At 41.2% G+C, this 26,324-nt stretch overlaps 1 protein-coding gene across 1 annotated transcript in view; it reads left to right on the forward strand.

The window, feature by feature from the left end:
* The window catches only part of Tmem236 (transmembrane protein 236), a 42,328-nt gene that overhangs the window by 14,429 nt on the left and 1,575 nt on the right, over nucleotides 1-26,324 (forward strand). Inside the window, exons 2-3 of the mRNA XM_005354639.1 lie at nucleotides 5,036-5,108; nucleotides 9,530-9,674. Of these exons, the coding sequence (XP_005354696.1) occupies nucleotides 5,036-5,108; nucleotides 9,530-9,674 (218 nt within the window). The remainder of the gene's footprint in view (nucleotides 1-5,035; nucleotides 5,109-9,529; nucleotides 9,675-26,324) is intronic.

The following is a 26,324-nucleotide window of genomic DNA, read 5'->3' on the forward strand; positions in this document are numbered from 1 at the left end:
AAAAAAAAAAAAAAAAAAAGTAAATTGCTTCCAATGGTGGGACAGTAGACATTATCATTCTTTGACAGATAAATAGGGAAGGGGAAAGCAATGATTTCCAATAAAGATCAAGCCTAGAAAAAAAAATCCCATTCAGTTTGAAGTCTTGAGGGTGATTTTCTGTTGCTGGATGTTCTGTTCTCTGGATCTACCTTCTAGGCCCAGCTATGCTGACTCCTGGTTGGTGGCCTCTGCTTTCTGAATTTATATAGACTTGTTCAGTCTCTGACCCGTCAGAGCCACTCTTCCCTCTAGGGACATGTTTGGAGTCAAATAGCTCTACCAGCTCATTTCTTCTGTAGAGTCTCAGAAGCCCAAGAGCCAGTGTCCCCATCGTCTTTCGCCCAAGGGTTTCTGCTGATGTGGTGGACTGAACTCACAGCCACAATCTTGTTGGTCTCTTCTGAACATGTAACCCGCGGCCCCACCATATGGCTGGGGTAAGAATTTTCTACATGGTAAAGTTCTAGTGTCCTTCTCACACTTCTTTCTTCAATTTATTTAATTATTTATTCAATTTATTGTTCTTCAGCTACATTTTTTTTTTTACCACAAACAAGAGGGAGGAGACAGACTACACCTTCAGTTCTCTGCCGAGTGATGTACTCCGTGCTGTGTCTGGTTCACTGCTTGGTTCGTTGTTGAGGTTTGAGTCGGGGGGGTGGGGTTCCCACAGGCTCATAGCACATGGTTCCCAACTGTGAGGGTCTTAGGAGATAGGGGTCTGGCTGCTGGCAGTAGGTGACAAGAGGTCTGATGGGCAGACCTGCCCGGGTTCCGCTCTAGGGCTTCCTGCTTCTTGTCCGTTGCCGTGTGAGGACTCTACCACGCCCTACTTCCACGCGCTACAGCGTGCTTTGTGCATGACAATGGTCTCTACCTCACACATCAGAATGACCTTGCCGGTCAAATTTCTAGCAACCATCTGTTCACAAAAGCACCTTTGGCACGTCTGTTTTCTGAGATGATACATTTTTTTTTTTCTGAGCCTTCCTCTGCCTTTTCTGAGCTGTTCAGAATCTCCCATCCGTCTACGTTTCCACCACCAACCCTTCCACGGTGTTCTGGGCTTTTGTGATGCACAACTCCCAAGTCCCCCATCACTAACTTCCAGAGCCATGCCTGCTTTTTCGGATATTTCAACAGCATCCCCCCCCCCCGGGGCATAGCTCTGTTTCTTTCCCTGCTCGCTAGAACAGAGTACCCTCAGCTACATATGCAACACAAGGTTACTGTTCACTGGGCTAGAGTCCAGGAGCCGGAGACAAGGTGTCAGCTGGATTAGTGCTGGGTTATGTGAGGGACCTTTATTACTGACCTTTGTCCTAGCCTCTGCTGGGTTTAGGTAGTCCATGGCACTCCTTGGTTAATATGGAAATCACCAAGATTTTTGCTTTTACTGCCAGATGGCATTCTTCCAATGTTTCCGTGTCTTTTTTTTTTCTATGCTAGCCTGTAATATAGATTATATTAAGTTAGGGCCCACCCAAATGATCTTATGTTAATGGGATCATTCTGTATAAAAATTGATTTCAAAATAAGGTTGTGTTCCAAGGTACTGGGGAGTTGGAATTTCAGTGTGTCTTTTAGGTAAGTACGTTATTTAATTCATGTTCCTTACTAATAAATTATAAGCAGGACCTAGCAATATGTGAGCATTTTAAAGAAACATAAGTAGGGGTTGGTGTTTACATATTAGCAATCCCATAAGTTTATATGTAGCAGATATTTTGCAACACCATACCAAACTAATGGAATAGGTAATCAATAAATATCTTGTAATTGAAAGCTCGCTAATATAAATGTTGGCAACACCCTATAACACTATGACCAGGAACCACAACTTACCACATGAACTATTTGTGTTACGCAGTAGGTGCAGCAGATACTTTAGAATCTGGTCTGAAATAGTGACTACATCGATATTATAAGTGATTACAGTTCCTATCAGGTTTTAAGTACTCCACAGCTGGGGAAATGCATCAGTAGGGAGGTACGTGCATTACTGTGCTTAAAAATCTGGGAGAACTCTAATAATTGTATGTAATTCTGTAAGAAGGTAGGAGGCCTATGGGATTATTTTATTTTATTTTTTAAAATATTTATTTATTTATTATGCATACAATATTCTGTCTGTGTATATGTCTGCAGGCAAGAAGACGGCACCAGACTTCATTACAGATGGTTGTGAGCCACCATGTGGTTGCTGGGAATTGAACTCAGGACCTCTGGAAGAGCAGGCAATGCTCTTAACCACTGAGCCATCTCTCCAGTCCTGGGATTATTTTAAAAAGAGTTATAGATAATTTCAATTTAATTTGTTATGAAAGTCTGTATTTTATTTTACTCATTTAGATTTTATCCCAAGAGGATACCTCAGGATTCACTAGATTCTCAGCTGGTTTATATACGTAAAATGATTCAGAAACTGTAATCTAGGTGCTGGAAACACAGAATAAGCTATTTAAGTTCAGTTAAGTGATATGAAGGAAAAAGAAAAGGGAAAGCAATAAAAACAGAAGAAAAGCTAGGTGGTGGTGGCACACGCCTTTAATCCCAGCACCCAAGGAGGCAGAGGCAGGATCTCTGGAGTGCAAAGCCAGCCTGGTTTATAGAGCTAGTTTGAGGACTGCCAGAGATGCACAGAAAAATCCTGTCTTGGGAAAAAATAAAACAAAGTAAAACAACACAAAAACAAAAACACCATTGCCACCTTCACCACCAAAAAACAGAAGAAATCCAACAGGATTTCAAGTTGTCATAAGGGTCAATCAAGTACACAAATCACGTACAGAAGGAATGTACGAAAACAGCCAAAGTTGGAGAAATAGGTGACAGTGTGGTACCAGACTCTATCGAAGTGGGTTTGGTAGAGCGCCCCCAGCAGGAAGAACAGAGGATAGTGTGAAACTCTGGTCAGACTGAGGAGAAGTCCACATGGAGAGGTCCTGAGAGAACCAGAAAGCTGGGATGGCTGGAGATAAGTAGGGGGGAAGGCAGATCGTTTCAAAGGCAGAAAAAAGGAGATCAAAGAGAAAGGATTTCTTGAAGAAGGTGTGGGCTTGGGTGAGAAGACTCTATTGTATTCCAATTGCATTGTGCATCCATTAGCGATACCTGTGATTGTAGTAAAATATACATAGCATAAAATTTATGACCTTCACCATTTTGTGGACTGCCCAGAGGTATTAAATGCATTTGTGTTGCTGGGCTACCATTAATGTCAGCCATCTGTCCATAAACCTTTCTCATCTTTCAAGACTGAATCTTTGTCCCCATTAAACACAAATTCCCCACCCCTGCCCCTAGCCTCCTATCTTTGGAGATATAGTGACAAAATGAGTTTTACATTTTAAATGTGATCTCAGGGATGAGATGGAGAAGGGTGGCAGCATGAGAAACTGGGTTCGAATCCCCAGCATTCATATAAAAAGCTTGGTATGGATTCCTATGTGTACCATAACTCCAGCATTGTGGGGGCTGAGACAGGCGGGTACAGAGAAATCACGGGGCTCAGAGTCTAGCTGAAACTGTGAAGTTCAGGTTCAGCAAGAGTCTCTGTCTCAAGGTATAAGGCAGAGATCAGTAGAGGAAGACACTCTGGTTTCAGGAACGGGAAACTCTATCAGGAAATCCTGTTAGAGAAGCACAGATGGGAGACGATGGGAATGGACTGTATGAGCAGAGGGTGGGTTGGCCTTGGATTGCAGCAGGAAGTCAGAGAGGATGGGGTGATGTGTTAGAGTGACTGTGGGGAAGGACTCTTCTCGTCTTTCAGACGCATTTAGTCTGAACCGTCTCTGTAACATTCAGGTAGGAATGCCAGTTGGTACACTATGTATTGAGTGTCTTGGGAAGGTAGGTTAATAATTAAAAACATGAGAATGAGGGCAGTAATCTAGGGAGATTATCCAGAGAAAAGCTCAGGAATATCCTCTGTACATTCTCCATTTTCAGAGGTCAGGTTATAAGGATGAGAACCCCATGTATGCTTAGCCATGGTCTCTTAGGTAGCCTCATGTTGCAGGAATGCAGTTCTGGTCTGAGACAGAAAGAGTAGCAACCAACTTCCTTCTTTATATTTTACTTTACTAAAAAGAACAAAATGACTAGTTTCTGATGTGCCAGCTTTAAATCCCGTTGTACTTAGCATTCGCCATATGTACTGGGTGTGGCTTACAGAGGGATGCTGTCTCCCTTGTTAGTTATGCCTGTGTCTAAGATTGAGAGGCATGGCAGAAGTAAGGAAAACTTGTTAACAACTCAAAACTATTCAATAGCTCTTATATTGTGGGGCACTATTTAAGGTGTTCAGGGAAAGAGGGGATAAATGTTTTATTGTAACAAAAAAAAATGATTTGCTAGGCTGGCACCATGACTCACTGGCTAACATGTTTATTGCCCAAGCATAAGGACTTGAATTCAGTTCTCTAGAACCTTCATAAAGGGGCAGACTCTGCTTTTATGGGAGTTAGGAGACAGGGACAGGAGACTCTCCAGAAACTCATGGGCTGGATCACTACACCCAGTGTTAAAATAACCATAAACCCTACCTCAAACAAGGTGGAGGTGAGGCCAATACCCAAGTTATCCTCTGACTTCCACACACCTGCTGCACTGTATATATGTTTGCACACCCCAAATCTCTGACTATCTTTTGTCTTGTTTATTAATTCAAGATAGTAAGCATCCACTGAGTCTTCCCTGTCATAAAACACAGTGTGATACTTATTTTATGTCTCAATCACTAGTTTACTAACTATTTGGGCGATTTGGAAATCTCTCATCCCTTTGTTGGAGAAGAGAAATCTGTTCTTTATTTTCTGCACACATTACTTTTTGCCATATTCAAACATTTGGGAAATGGAAATAGGGAAGCAGTGAGCTTCTTAGGAAAAAAACAGATGAATGAAAGAGGAACTCTGAAGTCAGCCACATATAACAGGAACTGTCAATGTGCTGTTATTGCTGTTGCTTATTTTTTCTCCTTTGCTAGGAGACCTGTTCTGATGATGTGTGTGGTGCTCACCACTCTTCCCAGCTTCAGCTTTTCCATAGCAGCCACCGAGGTATGCAATTTTTATTTCTTCTACTGCGGGATGTCGTGGTCTTAAAATGCAGTGGTTTTGATTCTCAAGAGAGTAGTATGCCCAAAACATTTCCAAAGTTTATTCCAATCCAATCTTCTTCCAAATTGAAATATATGTACATATACGTGTAATCCTTATTGTAAGATAATTTTTACCTCTGTGATTTGAGGGATAGTTTGGCATTTTAAAACACATATTACTTCTGTACTTACATATATGACATAAGAGTATATTTCAAAGCTGCAAAGAATAAAAAACTCAGGCAATCTACTGTCTTACACAATTATCTTTGGTAAGTTACCCACTGATAAATATTTTACACATGTTAATTATGCTGATAGTCTTTTGTTTCAATAAACCAGAGCTCCAATAGGTTTCCCGGAGACAACCAGACCATAGGACAGGATGATTGGAAGCAAACAGCCTCACTTTCAACAGAAGTCAGAAAGGCCTTACCAATGATGTCATTCACTTGCAAGGTGTTGGGAAAGAGGACAGCATCATCAGCTTGGGGGAGGGAGCTGCGGAGGCTTTCCCAGAAGTTCTAATTTCAGTTCATAAAATGATGGCATATCTGGGATATGGTAGCTGTTTTTTGTTATATCCTAAGTGGTCTCATTCATTGTAGAGTTACCTCTCCTTTTTATTACATTTCCATTAAAGTGCTTGAAGCATAAGTGTATAGTATCAATGGAATGTCACAAAACAGATCCTTGTGCCAACACCACTCAGGTCAAGAAATGCAGCCTGAGCAGCTGCAGCCCCACAGGCTCTGTCTCCCTTTCCTCCCTCCCTTCCTCCCTCCCTCCCTCCCTCCTTCCCTCCTTCCCTCCCAAGATTACTTTGACCATGACTTCTATAACAGAGCCATTTACCTATATTTTGAATTTTCTGTTAGGGGAATTCAAATTATAACCACATTTATTATGGTTATAATTTATGATTATAGTGTATGTCTTCTATCTTATTCAAAAGTATGATGTGAAGGCCATTCATACTTTTATGTCTAGCTATAGGTTTACATATTTTCATTGCTATAAGACTCAAGTATTTCATCTTAAAAGCTATTGCAATTTATTTATTTATTTATTTATTTATTTATTTATTTATTTATTTATTTATTTATGGTGTTGGGATTGAACCTTGGGTGCTAAGTACATCCAAGGTTCGCCAGCCTAGCCCAATACTGCAGTTTATACTTTAGGTATACAGTTCCATAGCATTGTTGCTGCTGCTGCTATAATGAGGATTGAACCTGGGGGCAGGACGTAGAAGGCAAGCTTCTAGCACTGAACTGCGTTCTCAGTTCTATCAGTGCTGTTCGCTTTTAAAAAATGATTTATTATTATTAATACATGCCAGTCACAGTTTTTCCTCCCTCTTCTCCTCCCAGTCCCTAATCCCTATCCCCACTCTGTCCCCCATCTACTTGTCCTTCATTTCTCTTTAGAAAAGGGCAGGCTTCCCATGGATATCAATCAAACATGGCATATCAAGTTGTAGTAAGACTAAGCAGCTCCTCCATTATTAACTGAATAAGGTGACCCAGTATGAGGAATAGAGGCTCAAAAGCTAGTAAAAGAGTCAGAGACAGCTGCTGCTCACTCTTAGGAGTCCCAAAAAAGACCAAGTTACACAACTGCAACGTATGTGCAGAGGGCCTAGGTCAGTCCCATGCAACTCCCTGGTTGTCAATTCAGTCTCTGTGAGCTCCTATAAGCCCAGGTTAGTTGATTCTGGGGGTTTTCTTGTGGTGTTCATAACTCCTCTGGCTCATACAGTCTTTCCTCCCCATCTTCCATAGTATTTTTTGATCTCTGCCTAATGTTTGGCTGTGGGTCGCAGCATCTGTTGCCACCAGTTGCTGGATGAAGCCTCTCTGATGACAATGGGACTAGGCATCAATCTATGGGTATAACAGAACATCACTAGGCATAATTCCATTGATTTTTTTTTTTTTTGCTAGTCATGTTTGGTTCTGTCGTAGGATGGGCTATCCAGCCTCTAGATACTGACCTATCTGGCAGTGTCAGGGCCAGGTTCTCTAGTGGCGTAGGTCTCAGGCTAGACCACAATTTCTGCTCCTTTTTACCCAAGCTCATCTTATAGGCAGAACAAATTGTAGGTTGAAGTTTTTGTGGCTGGATTGGTGTTCCGATCCCTCCACAGAATTCTTGCCTGGCCACAGGAGATGAGCAGTTCAGGCTATACATCCCCTATTGCTCGAAGTCTGCTACCCAAGCAGTTCCACTAAATCAGGAAATAGACAAGGCTGTCTGCTCTCTCCATGTCTACTCTGTAATGAGGAGTGTCGGGCCGCTACTCGCCTCCCAGCTCCCTGCCACTGGCTAGCTTTACCCAAAATAATTACACTGAAACTGTATTCTTTTAAATACCACTTGGTCCATTAGTTTCATCCTCTTACTGGCTAACTCTCATATCTTGATTAACCCATTTCTTTTAAAACGTAGGTACCATAAATATGTTCACCCTGAAACTCGCCTTCACACTTTTACTGATGTCTTTTGATAAGAAGCTTTTTGCTTTGAAACAGTCTGCTTTATCAGCTTCTTTCATCTGTGTAAAATGCTTCTGGTGAAAGAATTAAGATTTCAGAATCTAAACTACAAAGTCCTAAAGATCTTATCTTACCATGAACTTATCTCATCTTTTAGAAAATGTATTTCTTCTCTTTCTTTTAGATCCACAGTCTGACTTTAATGGTTGTTTGTTATGTTGTATAGGGGTGGGTCAAGTTTTTTTTCTATTGAGTAGAGAACCATGCTTAAAAAACTCCTTTGTCTGCTTCAACAGAGTTCTCTTTGTTATAAGCCAGGTGTCCATGTGTTTGACCTGTCCCCAAGCATCTAGTGTCGCCACTTTGCCTAGCTGTTTGTTCTGTGCTAACTCACACCTCATGACTTATTCTATAGCTTTATAAGTGTTCTACAGAGCCAGAGGAGCGAATTGTTCTACCTTCCTTTCCACCTATAACTACTGCCCTTCTTATTTCCACATGCATTTCAGAATATGCTTTATAATTGACATGCCGATTGAAGTTGCAGTTAATGGTTTTATCTTTAAAAAAATCTTATTTTTGTTTTTTTTGTCATTAGGAGTTAAAAAGAATAGATTAATTTGGGAGCATTTTCTTCATATATGTTTATACATTTTATGAAAAGTGATGTTTAATTTTTCTTTGTTTTTAGTAAAGTTTATTATTTTTTCCTGGATTTATTAGACTCTCTGAGATATCCAAGACAAGTTGACTAACATTGGTTACAAAGGTATCTTTGTTTTGTTTCTGAGAGAAAACTTTCAATGTTTCACCAAGAATATGATGCACCCAGGCTTGTTTTGCTTTATTGTTTATAGATACCATAAGCAGATGCAGAAGAAAGCTTAGCTGAGCTTACCTGGTAATTTCAGGGCTCTCTTTAGAAGTAGAGTTGGAAGGAGTGGTCTATTTCACCTTTACAGAGAAAACACATCCACCCAAAGACACACACACACACTTACATAAATATACATGCATACGCATCCACACAGAGATATACAGATATACACACACAGACACATGCACACACACACACACACACACACACACATTCACACAGACATACAGTGTATTAGGATTTCTACTGCTGTGAAGACTATGACCATGGCAACCCTTATAAGAAAAACATTTAATTGGGGAGACTAGTTTACAGTTTCAAAGGTTCAGTCCACTATTATCATGGTGGGGAGCATGGCCACATGCAGGCAGACATGGTGCTGGAGAAGTAGAGAGTCCTACATCTTGCAAGCAACAGGAAATGGTTTAAGTGTCACACTGAGTGATGCTTAAGCCAAAGAGACCCAAAAGTCCACCTCCACAGTGACACACTTCCTCTAACAAGGCCACACCCACTCCAACAAAGCCACACCTCCTGTTAGTAGCACTTCCTTGGGGGCTTTTTTCTTTCAAGCTGCCACATCCACACGCAGAAACATAGACACCCAGATATAGACACAGACACAGCAAGATACACACACACACACACACACACACACATACACACACACACACACACAAAATGAGGATCAAATTCAGGGCCTCATGTGTGCCATGTAAGTGCTTTACCAACTGAGTTATTACACAGTCTTTTATTATTGTATTTTTCATTCATCTGGGAGGCTCTACTTTTAATAAAAAATGATTCCACTTGTGTGAAACCCCTTTGCATATTTAGAAATGGTTCAAAGCCTTGTGTTTAAAACCTGAGAAGCTAAAAACAGAGCTTTTAATTTTTCAGTAAATATATTTATGATAAATTTAGCACTGTCTGCAGACTATTGACAGAATTTAGAACAAATAAAGCAAACTAATTAAATGTGCTTAAATGACTCTCTGAAAATAGATTCAAAAGGATGCCAACGGAACAGTTCCAGTTTTACCGACTGGTCCCTTCCTTGACCTGCCAGTGTCTCTGATTCTATTGTCCCTGATCGTGGTTGATATTATTGAGAGACTCAGGATATATCCTCTAAGAGGGCGTCAAATGAGTAAGTAGCCCTTTACTTATCTTTTATCTTTCTGCTATCCTGTTGCTTAATGAACAATAATGACAGTGTTTCTTAGGAGTAACACCACTGAGAGAAGATTGAAAATGAAGATACCTAGACATAAATATTTTAAAACATACTCTGATATCAGTCATTATTACTTAGTTGTATATTGGTAGTGCCTATAGATCTGTAAAATAATCAAATATTTAATACCATTAAAGCTTAATACTTGCTCTAGGAAGAAAACATTGACATATTATTTTAGAAATGTTCTTAAGTCCTTACATTTTAAAGAATAAAATAAAATTGAACCTGGTTTGATGGCACACACCTATGTTCTCAGCTGAGGTAGGAGGACAAAGAGTTGAAAACCAGCCTAATTACATAGACAGATCCTTTCTCAAAAAACTAACAATTGAAGTAACAAAAAAAGTCTCTTTGTTTGAATATGTTTGCTACAAGAATGAGTATAATAGCATAAATCCTACTTATGTCTTAGAGAATTGCCTATTATGGATTTAAAAAAAGGCAAATATTCACATTAGTAAAACAGAGACAAACCACATTCCTACTAAGTGAAAAGTTGAAATTAAATATAGATTGGCCTTTAAAAATGTATCTCATTAGTTGATTACTCTTTGTTCAGACATAAATTCTTTTCAGTTCCATTTATTTCATGTGCCAAAGTATGACTTGCTGTGGAATAATCCTTCTGTACACTGTGTGAATATATGTCACTATGATTGGTTTAATAAACAATCTGACTGTCCAATAGCTGAACAGGATAAAATTAAGTGGGAAAGCCCAACTCAGAATGATGGGATGAAGAAGGGCAGAGTCGAAGGAGTCACCAGTTAGACAGAGAACAAGCCAGACACACAAAGTGGGATAGAGGTAAAAGCCACAAGGTATGGAGCAGCATGTAAACTAATAGAACTGGGTTAAGTTGTAAGAGCCAATTAGTAACAAGCCTGAGCTATTGACTGAGCATTTATAATTAAAATTAAGGCTCAGTGTGATTATTATGAAAGGGCTGCTGGGACACAGAGAAACTCCACCTGCAGTGACTGACATGCTGTATTATAAGAATCAACTTTTGTTGCGACAGTATGCTGGAAATGAGCGGATACTGGGAGACCATCCTGCAACACGGATGGAGTAAGGCTTCACAGTGACGAGGATAACAGCAGAGACAGCCAGCCATTTACAGACCACACAGAACCATTGTGCAGTCACTCTTGCTCTGGACATTGAAAGGTAGATTGTCCTGTAGGCCATCAGGAAAGCAGAGTCTTTCATCTTCCACTCTGTCCTTGGGTAGGAGATTGTGTGCCATTATGTTCAAAATTGTGCTGGTGACAATTCAATAGCAATCCAGGGGCCTCCTGCTGAGGAAAAGTTCTCCCAAGCTCCAGCTTCCCTCTAAACCCAAGTGTCTTAGTTAAGTATTTGGGACATCTCTAGTTCCTTAAAGCTGCAGATCTGTTTTCAGATTTTTCTATTCTTGAGGACTCTTTATTTTGCATATTGGTGTGAACTTTCTGCTCAAATGAAGATTCTTTTTTTTTAAATGCACCTACATATTTTTTTTTAGTACAAGTTAATGGCACTTTATTATCTATAGTGATTATTGGAATCCATATTCTGTATCCAACAGTGATAAAAACTAAATAAAGGCTTTGAAATCAGTCTTGGGAAGGGGACTAGAACAGAACAAAGTCCCGCACTTCTCAGTTGAGACCCTCCCCCAGCCCCTTTATGCCCAAACTTAAGAGGGTTGACTAAAACATATTGTATTAGCTCTGCAATTCAATAATAAAATCACCCTTTAAAGCTAGAACTTGTTCAAAATGCTTTTAAAAACATTAATGTCATGTATATTTAATATTTATTGTTGTGTTAGGAGTGGCGGGCCTCTTCCCACAGCCTGGCTCCCGCACGGCTAGCTTTACACCAGAAATAACAACACACAAATTGTATTCATTTAAACACTGCTTGGCCCATTATATCTAGCCTCTTCTTGGCTAATTCTGATATCCCGATCAACCCATCTCTAATAAACTGTGTAGCACCGGTCTTACCGAGAAAGATTCAACATGTCTGACCTGGCGGCTTGCTTCATTGTGTGCCCAGGAGAGGGGAGCATGGCCTCTCTGAGCTCACTTCCTCTTCCTCCCAGCATTCTGTTCTGTTTACTCCACCCACCTATGTTCTAACCAATAAAATGGGCCAAGGCAGTTTCTTTATTACTTAACCAATGACCTTCCTCCATCAATTTATGTAGATTTTGAACTCAGATTTTAGTATGCATATTAGTACAATAAATCCCACGATTTTTGAGTCAATAGTATACTTTCCTTTATCCTCTGAAACTTACTGTTTAAACACATTGGTTTTAAAATCATTTTTGCAAAGACAGGCTAGCTGTGTAGTCCAGGCTGACCTTTAGCTCCTCATCTTCTTGCCTCCATCACCCGAGGCTTTAATTACAGGTGTGCACCAGCGAGAATGCCAAGGTGTCCAATGATATGACAGCATGGTTTCTAAGTGCAGTGTTTCACCTAAAACGAACCCCCATGGGAGTAGTCTGCAGGCACATGGATCTCTGTATGTCCAGATATGACAACACATGACAAGAATGCAAAAAAATAGCCCAAAGCTCTCATTTCTAGCTGGCTCTCCTATTAATGACGGCCCTTCTACTTCCTCATCCTCTGCCATCTTGTTCTTGCTCTTACTTTAAGAGAAGGTTCATGCTGATTATTTTCTGCTCTTACTCATGGGTCCAGATAGCTGAGTATCAACCACTTCTACTTTGTTTTCAGTGGCCATCTTGTTCTCATTTCAGACCCCAATTCCTTCTAAGTCTCCTGTGTTCCTGTTTGTTCAGACTAGTGACTGTTCCAGAAGTCCCGCTTTTAGCATAGTTGTCTTTGGTGTGTGCTTACCATGCTCAGATCCAAACACGGTTAGCCCCGTGCTTAGTGTCTGCAACGAGCCTTGATATGCTTTCTGTATTTGGGTAGATTGTTTCTTTTCCCGCCAGCTGGAATACTGACTTCTTCCACCAAAGTTTACTTTCCTGGAGAAACTGCAAACAGAAGATGGGAAGTCATTTAGAAACACAGCCCTTTGGCTATAGAATGTACAGGTGCTAACATGTTGCCTGGGCTTCAGGGATTTCAAACAATACCCATTACTTTTGACTGGACAACATACTATTCTCTCCTACCAAAAGACCTGAAACTGGATCTAGTAGAGTCAGATTTCATTTGAAGTAACTTTTCTAGAGGAGTCAGAAGTCTCCTTACTTCAGGATTTATAATAGATATTCCATCGCCTGAATCCTCATGATATCTATCCTTTGATTCCTCCCTGTCTCTATCAAGATCTCTCAACCCCATAGAAACAGGAAGATGCAGACATAAACACAGTAATATCAATGGCTAAGTGGGAGTTTTTAGTCCTATCAGCCTAGCTCAGCTAATTAGAGTTTGTAGTCTAGTTTGGAACCCATGTTGCAAAATGTTAAGAGTATATTGTTAAAGTGCTAGAGGGTCTGTGTGTAAATACTATGTTGGACTACAGGTGAAGGAACACTCAGGTCATGTAAGGGGCTAGAGGCCAACAGAGACCAAGGGAGGGGTCTGAGTTTTGCAGGTTTGTAGGTGAGCAGAGAGGAATCTTTCACCATTGACCAAGCTCAGACCTCAAGGAAGTCAAGAGTGCATGTAACCCATGGGCGTGCTCCAGAAGTAAAAGTAACTCAGTTTGATGTCATACCATCAGTCAACAAACCTTTTACTGGAACAGAAGCTGCTTTCTTAAAACCATCTATGACTAGTCTGTCAATTTGTCACTTTGCAAACCTGCAAAACAGCTTCAAGAGGTGCCATGTAAACTCTGGGGGAGAGGACTTGGAGAAGGAAGTGAAGGAGGTTTAATAAGATCAAAGTCTCTGTCGCAGTCCCTGCTTCAGCCAGACAACAGGGCTTTGTTTAGGAGATGTTTTACATAAAGTTCTGTCTGGAGATAACAGGAGGTTTTTCTGCCAAAGGTTTGAAGACCACTAATCCAGGAGCTTGTTCTGAGCTGTAGACTGAGCCTCCTGTAGGGCAGTGCCGTGACTGAAGCAGCCTGGTCGCTCTCTAGACCCGGCTCCCAGGAAAGCATGGTTCTGTACCATCTAAGGCAGAAGGAGCCCCACACAAAGCCTCGCTGTGGCTCCTGATGCTCAGAACCTATGCCTACTCAGCCTGTAGGCCCAGCAAGCCCATCCCGATGGAATACACACGGTTGAGGCACAGTGCTCTCGGAAACCATGCAACTTTTTCATTACAATATTTTGAATCTTTCATTGAGACTTTATTTTTCAAAAACAATATATATTCATCTAAAGAGGTTATAATATAAAGGTCCTAAAAAGGAAAACAAATTAACCAACTATAACTATATGATGCAAATTAGAGATTTATGATTGATGGGCTCTTGTTACATATTCAGTCAAAGCATCTTATTTTGTGATTTTTCTCCTACAGTGTATAGTGGACTTGTTATTCTTCTTATTTTTATCAATGGTATCACCATTTTTATTGGTCACAAATACTCCATTATATTAATGATTTACGATGCAAATCTTGTTGGGCACCTAGATTTGTGATTTATTCTTTTAAAAAATCTTTCTATTACCAGGGACTGTTGTTACAGAAGGACAGGGGTGTGGTTAGAGCAAGTCAAGCAATGTTTGTTTGACCCAGGAAGGAGAAGACACATTAAGGGCAGAACACATGTATAGTGCAATGCAAGTGACCTGATTTAAAGTGACCCTGCACTGTGTGGGGGAATTAGAAGGCTCGCAGGGAGGTGAATGGGCAAACAGAAGCTGGGAATGGAAAGAGTTAAGCACCTCTGGACCGTAGCCTAAAGATATCAGGATGATGACTGCAGAGTGTCCTCAGAAGACCGGAGCATCTGTTCATGCCCAGACTCCTTGGCAACCACGTTGCCAGAAGACAGGGACTACTACAGGCTGGCGGCTCACACAGGGAAATATAGAAGGGGACGGGAAGCCAGGACGATGTGTGGCAATAGTGTTTGGACTGCATTCTAGCTTTCTGTGTAACCAAAGGCTTGCTGGAGATGAGGTCAACAGGCTATTTGAGTGGAAAACCTCAGTGCTCTGCAGAGCGAAGGTGGTGCCAGGTATGATGTTGGCAGGCTAAGGTTTTCCAATAAATCTGCTCACAAGGGCGCTAGTCCAGCTCCTTTGTGCCTTCTTTTTGACTTCCAGCCCCGGGCTAAGCACTGCAGGGACCTCAGTAGCTAAGGTGAATATTTCTTTAGGTTACATGCTCCTGTGGAGGATTTCTGACACAAGGTACACATAAGATTGTAAGACTTTTAATATATGGAGCCAAATGGCTCTCTCCAAATGCCCCAATTCACTTCCTAAGTAGTAGGGCCAGCACACACACTTGCCTTCTCAACTTTGTCTTTTATCCTGTTTTTGCCAATTTCAAAGGCAAAATGTATATGACTTTCAGAGTTTCCATTAGTTAAAATTATAGTGTTAGTCAGCATCGTTTTGTTTCATTGGTAACTTTTAGTTCTTAGTAATGAAATACGATTTTTTCCACAGTGGCTGGTTATGGCATGAATGTTAGGGAAGCTAAGCTCTGCCTTCCATAGCTACAGCATCAGTGCCTTTCAATTTTGTCATGGTGGTTCTGATAGAAAGAATTTTTATTTTTTTTCTTGGTTCAGGCTGCCAATTTCTCCTTATTGGTTTGGTCTTTGTCATTATGGTTAAAAGTCTTCTTTTTCTCTACATGAAAACTTAGTCTGATGAAGTCTAACAAGGAAATGTTGACCTGGGCCTGACGGCCACCCTTGCAATCCTAATACCCTACTGTCTCAGGCAAGAGAATTTAGGTTGCATGTCAGTCTTTGCTACACAGAGAGACCCTGCTCATTGAATTCTGTATAGGATATAAATTTGCTAATTCACAACTAGTTAATAAATTAGGTAAAATAATACATTAATTTACTTGACTCAGTAAGGTTTTCAACTTATGCCTCTTCTGTTTCTACTTCTCTGATGAATGTAGCATATAAAATCACTTACAGCAGTTGGGGAGATAGCCCAGTAGGTAAGAACACTTGCTTCCTAAGCAAGGGCATATGAGTTCAAATCCTCAGCACCCACATAAAGAGCTGGTTATGGCTGTTCATGTGTTCATGTGTCAGGGAGGCTCCTCATGTGTCAGTAACTACAGTACTATGGCCTATGAGACAGGAGGAACTTGGAGGTTAATGGCTGCCAGCCAGCCAGGCAGCCAGCCAACTTCAGATTCAGTGCGAAGCTCTGATTTAGGGGACTTAGGCTGAGTGTGATAAATACTCAGTATCCTCCTCTGTGCTCTGCATGCATGTGTATACTACGCGCGCACACACACACACATACACCACATGAAATTAAAATAAGTTCCTTAATAACATTAAAGATGTTAGAGCTAAGTATTCCAGTGGCTGATCTAGAGCTTCTGGGGCCAGACTGAACACATGTAGATTGTTAAACAGAAAACCTCACCAGATGAGACTGTGTGTCTTAACTTAAGAGCAGCTGTATTCATCCTCAGCTATCTATTAGAATCAATTAAGGGGTCTTGTGTTTTTTGAAACCCAGGCTGCATCCAGCGACAGCTAATATGTATTTTGAGCAGCAAGGCTGTGGCTATAGCAGTTGTTTTAGAGGCTATATATTATTCTGTTATTTAATGTTCGTACACCGGACTAATGACTTTTAAAGCTTCCTAGGTGGCTTTCAACTGTGAAAATAAGGAAAGGGAGAAATAAACCAGGGGTAACTGACAGCAGTGTTGTCACAGCTTCCTCATGCAATAGGATGCCCACTTAGTGTGGAGAGCAATAGAGATGGCTGGAGGGGGAGTGTGCAATTAGGGAAGCCCTGGGCTCATGTTAGGGGGAACAGGGGTGATACAGGTAAGGGAGAGATTGACAGGATCATGAGCCACTTGTTGGGAACAATGTGGAAAAAATTTCTTCCCCTTCCAATTGGCAGTAGATGACTTTGCTTAGCAACGCTGACAAATCTGCACATCAGGTGTAGAAAAGGTGGAATGGGTGAACTGATCTAGATTCAGCAGCTTGTAGGGAAGGGAGGGAAGCAAGAAAGGAACCCTCCCTCTGGCTGTCTTCCTGATAGGGTTTATCAAAATGTAATTCCCATCTCTCTCTCCTCCTCCTTAAACTCTCTTCCTGTTTCTGTAGTATACAGTGAACCTATGTCCTTGTATACACTAACTACATGTTCTACCACCAAACTAAACCCCCAGCCCCCAAACATAAAGTCTTAACTGAATGACAATGGTAATGCAGTGGGACTTTTAAGTTATTTGTGCTGAACCCAAAGCCACCTGTTAACATATATGAGGGGCCTTAAAAGTCAAACCCCCAAGAGAGTCTCTTCAAACTTAGTATTCATGTTGCACGCTATACTCTCTCCACTTGGATAGTGAGGCAGGAAGACAGCAAGCGTGGACTATATAGTAAGACATCAAAATAAAAAAGCACCCTAAGTTGTATTTGCTAGACCTCTTCCTTCAGGGCTCAGGGATCTATGCCAAAGAGGAGGCAGAAAGATCGTAAGTGCTAGAGATAGTGGCACTGTTGCCCAGACACAACAGGGCTGATGCACAAGGGAACCCACAGGAATTGTGACAGCACGCCCAAGACCTACACAGGTTCAAACCAGACCAAATCCCAGAACTGAGAAGGGGAAGTGGACACAAAGTCCCACTCCCACACAGGAAGCTCTCTGTGATTGATACCCTCTGCCAAAGCCAAGTGTTTTCTCTAATAGAGTGCCATTGGGTATCTCAGCTACTCTTGAGGGCAGGTCCTGTGCCAAGGAGTAGTTGGCTAACACATGTTTTTTTGTGCACTTTTTGTTTTATATTACTTTGTCCTATTGGTTTTTTTGGTTGTTTATTTACCTTTGATTTTTGTTTTTTTGGGGGTTGAGAGGAAGAAAGAACATGAAGCTAAGTGGAGAGGAACTGGGAGGAGCTGGGGGAGGAGAAAATATAATCAAAATGTCGTGTGTATGAAAAAATAAATTTAAAAATTGAGAGTACATATGTACTCACTAATCCAAACACAGGCAGACACACTCTGCCACCTGCAAGCTTTTCAAAGTGCCCCAGACCACTGAGTTTCTACTCTGATGAGACTGCCTGGAGTCAGGAAGTAGTGGGGATTATGGCAAATACCACTTCAACTCTGAGGGACTAGATCCAAATCCAAAGGACTTAATTACCTCCCAAATTTCTTTAGAATGCAGCTCACCCCACTTTAACTAAATTGAATATAAAACATGTGGTTTTATTTAAAAAGGTTAAAGGAAGCAAAGTGAAAAGAGGTGTCATTTTCTGTTCTGGTCCAGCCAGTGGGGATTCGGGAAAGAAGAACGGTATCAAAGTGAAGGAGTAGGGATTCCAGAGGGCAACGGAGTGAATATAATCACAGTAGATTGTGTATACGTATTAAACCCCCACAAACAGGAAGGGGCACAGGATATTTTTTTTTCTGAATAAAAATGCCATTTTGAGTTCCTCTTTGCTTCTTCTTAAGGAATAGCTTATTAAACAATATGCACACATACAGTGTGAGCTGGCTTTCTGTGATGTGTGGTTTTGCAATTGCTTGGGACTGAGTCTGAGGAACACTGTGTTCAGGGCTGTGCCGAGAATGAATCTGTTTCCTTCCTTGCTGTCCCTTTGCTACAGAGAAGGAAGTTTCAGAACACTGTAGTTCTAGGATATTTTTTTTTTCCTTTTCTGGAGAAATAAGTGACAATTTCCAGGATTATGGGGGAGAGTAGAGTGACATTTCTGATTTTGTCTCCTAATGACGCACTGGCTGTCAGTATTAGAGCTCCAAGCATCGGCCTCATGCCAGCAGACATAGGGCATTAGTGCTAAATCGCCTTGAGTTTAGGCTCCATTTGATTAGGTTGGTTCTGTGTGTGTGTATGTGTGTGTGCCATGTGTGCACGCATACAGACATGTGTCTGGAGGCCAGAGTTCAATCTTCTCTGTTGGTCCTCAGGAACTGTTCTTGAATTTTGAGACCTAGCCTCTTACTGGCTTGGGGCTCACTACCTGGGCTAGGCTGGCTTGTCTGGAAGTCCCAGGGATCTGCCTGCCTCCGCCTTCCCAGTATGAAGATTAGCATGTACCAACCCTTCCCCAGATTTGTGTGTTGGCATTGGTCAAATTCAGCTCCCAATGCCAGCAAACACGTGCTGTATTCCCTGAGCCATCCCCAAAGCTTCAGCCTTAGATGCTTTTAACAGTGTGTTACAAAATGCTTACTTTTGCCTACAGTGGGCAAAGAGCCATGAACAATTATAGCATAGAAAGCAAGAATACAATATATTTGCAATATACTTTGGAAATAAATATTAAGATTTTCAGAGAGATAAAAGTAAAGGGATATAAAGAATGCAGTATATATTCTTTTACAATAAAGAGCAAGCGCCGTTTTCCACAGCTATATTAGCCGAGACAAGTTTAAGATGCCAGGCTTGGGCTACTGAGTTTCCATGTCTCTGTGTTCTTACCTCAGACAAGTGGGGACTGTTTGCACAATGAGCACATTTGCTCTCTGTTTATGTTGTGTGCATGTGGAAGGTGGGATCCTGTCTCTGGGAACCTTGTTTTTCTTCTGCTCTGCTTCCACCATGGCCCCCCATGTCACTGGGTGTGCATGGTTGGTCTGGGTGAAATGAGGAAAAGCTGCTTTCTATGAGCTTACAGTCTTTTCGGAATAGTAAACACATCAGCACTTCCATTTCCTAGCTCCAGGACCCTCAGCGCTGCTTGAATCTGAGAGGCCTCTGCAATCGGGTGAATGACAGCTGCTGCCAGTGGAACCTCTCTGTCTTTCTGGGTTCTGTGGGGCTATACAAATGCTGCACGATGCTGTCGTTCTTTTCTGGGTTCAAGTCCCTGCCACATCTCTCATTGTAGAGCTACATAGATACTCAGACCACCGTGCCAGCTTTTCCTGATGTTCTCAAGGGCTCCAGAAGAGACTCAGTCATACAGCCTGTGTAAGAAGGGGCCCGGGACCGATCTAAATGATAGAGACTATGCAGGACTCCAGTGCTTTTGTCTGTTGAGTCAGGGGCGTTGTTTTTGGACCACGCTTTGCCTTGCTACCTTACTGTGAGTTGTTCCTTTCCCAGGAGGCTCGTTATTCCCCGGTGCTAACAGAGTCTACTGAGTATGTGTAAATAAAGCTGAGATGGGTACTCTGAAGACAGGGAATGAGTTTATTTTCCTGTGTGTCACCATTTGTCACTCAGCTGGGGCTCCTGTCAGCATTTCTAACTCTAGTCTCTGTCTAGACACTTAAATCCCCCAATTATTTGCAACAGTACAGGAAATACTAAGTGTTACCTTCAAAGGTTAAAAATACTTAAAATTACTTGGCACACTATTTTACATTATATATATATATATTAAATAACATATTTAGGAATACATATGCTATAAATGTATACTATTGTGATTTTTCTGTTTATACACATAGTAAGGCATCCCTATTTTCCAACCTTATTTTAACTGTGGAAGAAGGCCAGAACAGCCTGCATGAGAAGCTGGGGGCTAGAAAGTTCTGATCTGGAAGCTTTTTCAACATTTAAAAAATGGAATCCCTTTTTCCAAACACGGTTGCACCAGGTTTCGGCAGTTCTTGATCGGTGTTGAACCCATCTAAACCTCCAACCCTCCAGTTGTACCCTCAGATACGAGTCCCTTTAACAGCTCCCACTGCCTAAAAACCAGAGATGGCACATGCTTTTATGAGCAGACTCGTGCAGTGCTCAACAGGGAACTGAAAGTGGACACTGGGCTTTCTGAATTTTCCGAATAACAATGCATCGTCTGTTGCATGGAATTGGCGCAGCTATTTCACAGCTAGGACTGTGTGTTCATGAGCCCTTCTCGAAACCATGGTGGGCTGGTTGCCCTGAGTTGTTGCTCTTTTCCTTCATTGCCTTCATCTCTCATGCCTTCTTCTTCCTCTCTTTCTCTTCCACCTCTTGCTTTCCCCCCTCCTCCCCTTCATCTTTTCGGGGGAAATTTCATATGGTTTTGGAAACAGTCAATATTATGTTGGTCACTGTTTAACTAGCTGCTCTCCAGGGTAGAACTCTAAGTGGGGAAGGTGACTACTAGTTTTGTGTTTGTGTGTGTATACATGTTCATATGTATGTGTGCATGTGTGTATGTGTGTGATGGTGCATAGACACATGGGTGTGTACATGTGGAGAGCAGAAATTAATGCCAGGATGTCTACCTCTGTCATCCACCTAATTTTTTTTTTAAGACAGGGTCTCTTACTAAATCTAGAGCTTGCCAGATTGGCTAGACTGACTGGCCAGTGACCCCTCATGATTTTCCATTCTCTGCCTCCCCAACGTCTTTTATGTGGATGCTTGGCATCAAAACGCAGGTCCTCCTGTTATAGCAAACACTTTAGCTAAGAGCCACCTCCCAGCCCCCGATTCATAGTCCTTGCCAGTTTCTGTGTTGTAAACATATCTACAAAAACCAATGCACAAACCAAAATGAATCCCTGTCTACTGATCACAGAATCGGGAGTTGGTGCACACTGTGAGCTCTTGTTGGAGGGTATAAGCTGCCTCTACTCCAGATATTCTATCTATGGGGATCTGGGGTGCATTCTTCTTTGTGGTGAAGATGGGAAAATACAAGGAATCATCTCATGATTTTGTTAAGACAGCCGTGTTACCCTATTTCTCAAACTTTCGGACTTTCCCCATAGGCACCAAGCTACCCACAACCACAATGTGACAAGCTTCTACTCACTGTTTGCTTCGCCTTCCTGACTTTCTGTTCTTCTCCAATTAGCTATTTTTGCCTTTTGTTTTTAAACACATCTATAGCTGTCGTAGGAGTCACACACTAGCCAATATTCTTAGACATCGACCTAGTCCTACTTTAAAGGGACCTTGTGAGGTAGGAGGCACCCCTCATCATTGGTTAGTTGGCATTATTGTTTGTCTTTCCTGCCGCAAGGAGTCTGTAGTGTTAAACTCACAATGCCCGTTATTTCCTTTGGCGCACACTCAAATGTGTTAAACTCACAATGCCCGTTATTTCCTTTGGCGCACACTCAAATGTGTTGCCTTCTTTTCCTCCTGTCTTCTAAAAGTGTTATGCTGAAATAAGCTTTGTGACTGCCTGTTTTTTTCTTAAAGAAATATTAAAACAACAGTTAATTTTCTGTAGTTTTTCACAATGTTCTGTGTGAATCATAGATTAGTTTTCTTTAGAATGTGTTACTCTCAGAGAAAAAAGTTTAGAGACTGTTGAAAGACTAATACCATTTTTTTTCTGAGTAATTCTTTGTGTCTGGATAATCGAGCTCTTACTGTCAGTTGTGCCTTTGCTGACCTCACTGGTCCTCTTTGACTTCTTTTCTCCTTTATCTGGGCTTTTCTCTTGCTCAGACCCTTTTTTTAAAGTTTCTACTACCTAACTCAGAATAAAGTCTGAAACAATCTTGGCCCCCAAATGTTTTCTTTAATCTATGGTCTACCACAGAGATTGTTGTGTAGTTTTTACAGGATTGGGACTCTAGTTCTTTTCTTTCTGCTTGTGAATTTTGTGACACTGGAAATAGTACTTAATCTCTCTGTATCTCACTTCACTCACCATTGTAAAGAGAAAGCAATGTTCTTCATATGGTTGGGTTTTTTCTTTTTAAAACAAAGAGCTTAGAATTGTGCCCGATGCACAGAAGAAAGAAAGTTAGCTCCCCACGGCATTTCTATTCTGCTTTTCCAGTCTCTCAGCAACACTTTTCATTTCTGATAACTGAAGGATATTCCCATTTCCTGTCGAGTTCCTTCTGCATCTGTCACTGCTCAGAGGAGCTCTTCCCTTGACTCCTGTGACTGTTTGGAGACCCCCATGATTGCATTTCATCACAGACTATACAGTTGCCTGTCTTCCTCATCAGCCATGGTTTCTGCTTCTACAGATTCACCAACCTTACATCAGAAATGTTTGAGAGGTCTGGGGTGATGGCTCCGTGGGCAATGTACTTGCTGTGCAGGCAGGCAAACCCAAGTTTAAACCCCTAGAATCCATGTATAAAAAGTCAGGGGCTTGTAATCCCAGAGCTGGGACAGGGGAGACATGAGAATCTTTAAAATTTGCTGGCCATTAGGTCTAGCTGAATCTGTTAGCTCTAGCTTCAGTGAGATATTCTGCCTGACAAAAAAATAAGGTAGAGAGCAAGTGAGTAGGACACCCACTTGCTAGTGTGCACATACAGAAGCACAACTGAGTAGGACACCCACTTGCTAGTGTGCACACATAGGAGCACATATCAAAAAGCAAATGTCTGAGAAAAACTACAGGTGCATTGACCACACACTGAATTATTTTTATCATTCCTTAAAAACTATATATCATAACAACCATAGGACATTCTTGCTGTATCATATTTACTAGGAATAGAGAGGAGATTTAAACTCTACAGGAGGATATAAATAACTTATTTGTAAATGTTGCATCATTTTTATCACAAGCTAGAACGTCCTTGGATCTGGCATCCCATGAACATTCTAGGAACCAATCCCATGGTATGACTGTACTTTCCCTTTCAAGTTTCACCACCGTGTATTATTTTATCCTAGTTGCTTTGACTACAGGAGACTCAGAGTCTTTACTGTGAGCTCCGTTTCCATGCCATTTGCCTCATGATTTTCTAAAGTCTACAACTTTCAAGATTTAGTTGTTCATACAAACAACTTTGTCTTCTAAGTGAGCAAAGAAAAATTCTCTATGCCACTGCATACTCTAAGAAATAAAATTTCTCTTGACTTCTTTCATATATATATGTATGTATATATATATATATATATACATACATACATATATATGCATGTGTTATGTGAAAAATAAAACCTTTTTTAAGGGGAGATGTAGCACCCAAATCTATTCACCTCAGATAGGGAGCCCACAACAGAACAAAGTACAGATACCACCGAAGTCCCACTTGGTGAACCAATGAATTTAACTGGGGTTACTTACAGGAATATGGTTGAGTGGTTACTTACAGAAGCAGACATGACTCAAAGAGAGCTGTGTCACCAAAGCCCATCCCACTGTGGGTAAATGATTCAAAGACAGCTGTGTCACCAAAGCCCAACCCAATATGGGTAAGAGCTCACAAAAGTTGGGAACCTGGAGCATACTGCACAGCCTCCAGGCAGCTCAACAGTTTGGAAGAGTGTCTTTCCTGGGTGCCTCAGTTGGTCTAAATCTCTTCCAGGTAGCTTGGTCTGACTACATAGTCTTCTTTGCGGCTCAGCTTCTTTAGTCTGAGAGGGACTCTCAACTTTGTTTCCTCCGGCAGGGAGGGGCCTAGTGAATCTGGTCAGCTTCAGGGACTTCCTAAAGCTGTTTTGAGTTCTTTGCCTCCCTGCTTAAAGAGCTTCCCTATAGGAGGGACTGTTTCAATCGTGGAGGAAACTGTTACTCAGCAGCATATACATAGAGGTCAACCTGAGCTCCCTGTGTTTTTGTAATAAGATTCCCCAAAGATTTGGTCCTTGATAATTTTGATAGGCTGGCTGCCCATTAAATCCTTGCTGCCTGTCTCCATTTATCCACATCCAGAATTTTTTTTTAAATGTGACTTCTGGGACCAAACCCAGGTTGGCATGCTTTCATAGCAAGTACTCCACCAGCTGAGCTATCTCTTCAACAGTCTACTGAATTCTTTAAAAGTTAGTGAAATATAGAAGTGAACATTTGAGTTTAAAGAGAGAATTTTACAAATTTTAAAGCAGTAATAAGTTATGGAATGTCACATTTTCTTAGTATTGTTTGTGAAATGCTACCTATTCAGGCACTGTGGCTTCTAATTTGGGTAAAGAGGTACCTAGGGGTTGCAGACAAGTACTAGATCCATGTTCTTATGGATCCCTAGCACGAAAGCAGAAAACCAGGCACCAGGGTGCTGAGGTATGTACAGAGAGGGGTGCGGAGAAGAACAGATATGAAGCTTATGATCAACCAGTCTTAGCAAACCAGTGAGCTCCAGGTTCAGTGAGAGACATTTTCTTAAAAAAAAAAAAAACTAAATAAATAAAAACAACCCAGACTCGTGCTAAAACTATAGGCTGCTTTTCACAAACTGACAGCAAGGCTCCATTGCAAAAAAAAAAAACTAAATAAATAAAAACAACTGGTACCAATAATAAATAAAATTTTTAGAAATATAAGTTACTAAGGCTGGACATCAATAACATGAAAACTGATCATAAAATTGGGATAACCAGAGTACACAACATGCACAGGAAAAACGGTGAGACATGGGAGTTAGTTGTTTACCTTTTATGAACAAAAAAATCAAAGAGAGGGAACAGACATCAAGTTAGGTGGGTAGCACATATGCACATACTACACCCAGTCATATACACATATAAACAAAAGAAAAAAATTTAATCTTTGTAGTTAATAAAAATACTTAGTTCGAAAAATCACAGAGGTTTATTGAATACTTAATACTCTTAACTTAGTAACTAAGTGTCTTAGTCATGAATCAAAATTTACTTCTCTCACAATGTTTTCACGTTGAGTCCAACAAGTTTTTCTTGACATCAATCATCTCTTTGACTTTCAGTTCTTCCTCCCTAACACTCCCTTTACCTTCTGAGGTAGCAGGACCTCTCAGGATGTTTTCCCAGTAAACTGTGCCAGGCTGATAAAATCTTAGCAACAACAACAACAAAATGTTGTTTAAGTGGATGGGTGTTTGGCAAATGGTGTGCTATAGGGCTCAGGAGGTAGCTCAGCCAGTGATGGGCTTGCAAGCATGCATTAGTTCCTGACTCAGTCCCAGAACCCACATACAGTCTGGACATGGGGCTAGAGAGATGGCTTAGCAGGTGAGAGCACTGGCTGCTCTTCCAGAGAACAGGGCTTTGACTCTTAGCACCTACATGGTGGCTCACAACCACCTGTAACTCCAGTTGCAAGAGGTCTAATGTCCTCTCCTGGCCTCTGTAGGCACCAGATACATGTGTGGTAGAGACACACATGTAGGCAACATACCCATGCAAACAAAATAAAATAAACAACTCTCAAAGAAATGCAAAAATATTGGCTATTGTAAGTACTTGTAAGCCTAACACTGGGGAGATGGAGACAGGTAGACTTTCTTGGTATTTCTGCCTAGACAGTCCAACCCTGTTCTCAGCGAGAGATCTAGTACCATAAACCAAGGTGGGCATCACTGGAGGAACAACACTCAGAGTTAACTGCTCCCATCTACATACATACATCTTATCTGCACACACACACACACACACACACACACACACACACACACACACACACAGTGTGACAGTGATCAGGTATCTTCCCATTCATCTGACAGGCATATGGATTAGCATACAGTCTTATTATTCAAACATGATGGTTCAGCCTACCAGTCCTGTTGGCTGCTTCTTAAACTCCTGGGAAGGAACAACTGAATTATTTTCATGATTCTCTGTGGGTCAAACAGATTCCTTCTTAG

This window comes from Microtus ochrogaster, chromosome 16, assembly GCF_000317375.1.
Source record: "Microtus ochrogaster isolate Prairie Vole_2 chromosome 16, MicOch1.0, whole genome shotgun sequence".
Classification (NCBI taxonomy): Eukaryota; Metazoa; Chordata; class Mammalia; order Rodentia; family Cricetidae; genus Microtus; species Microtus ochrogaster.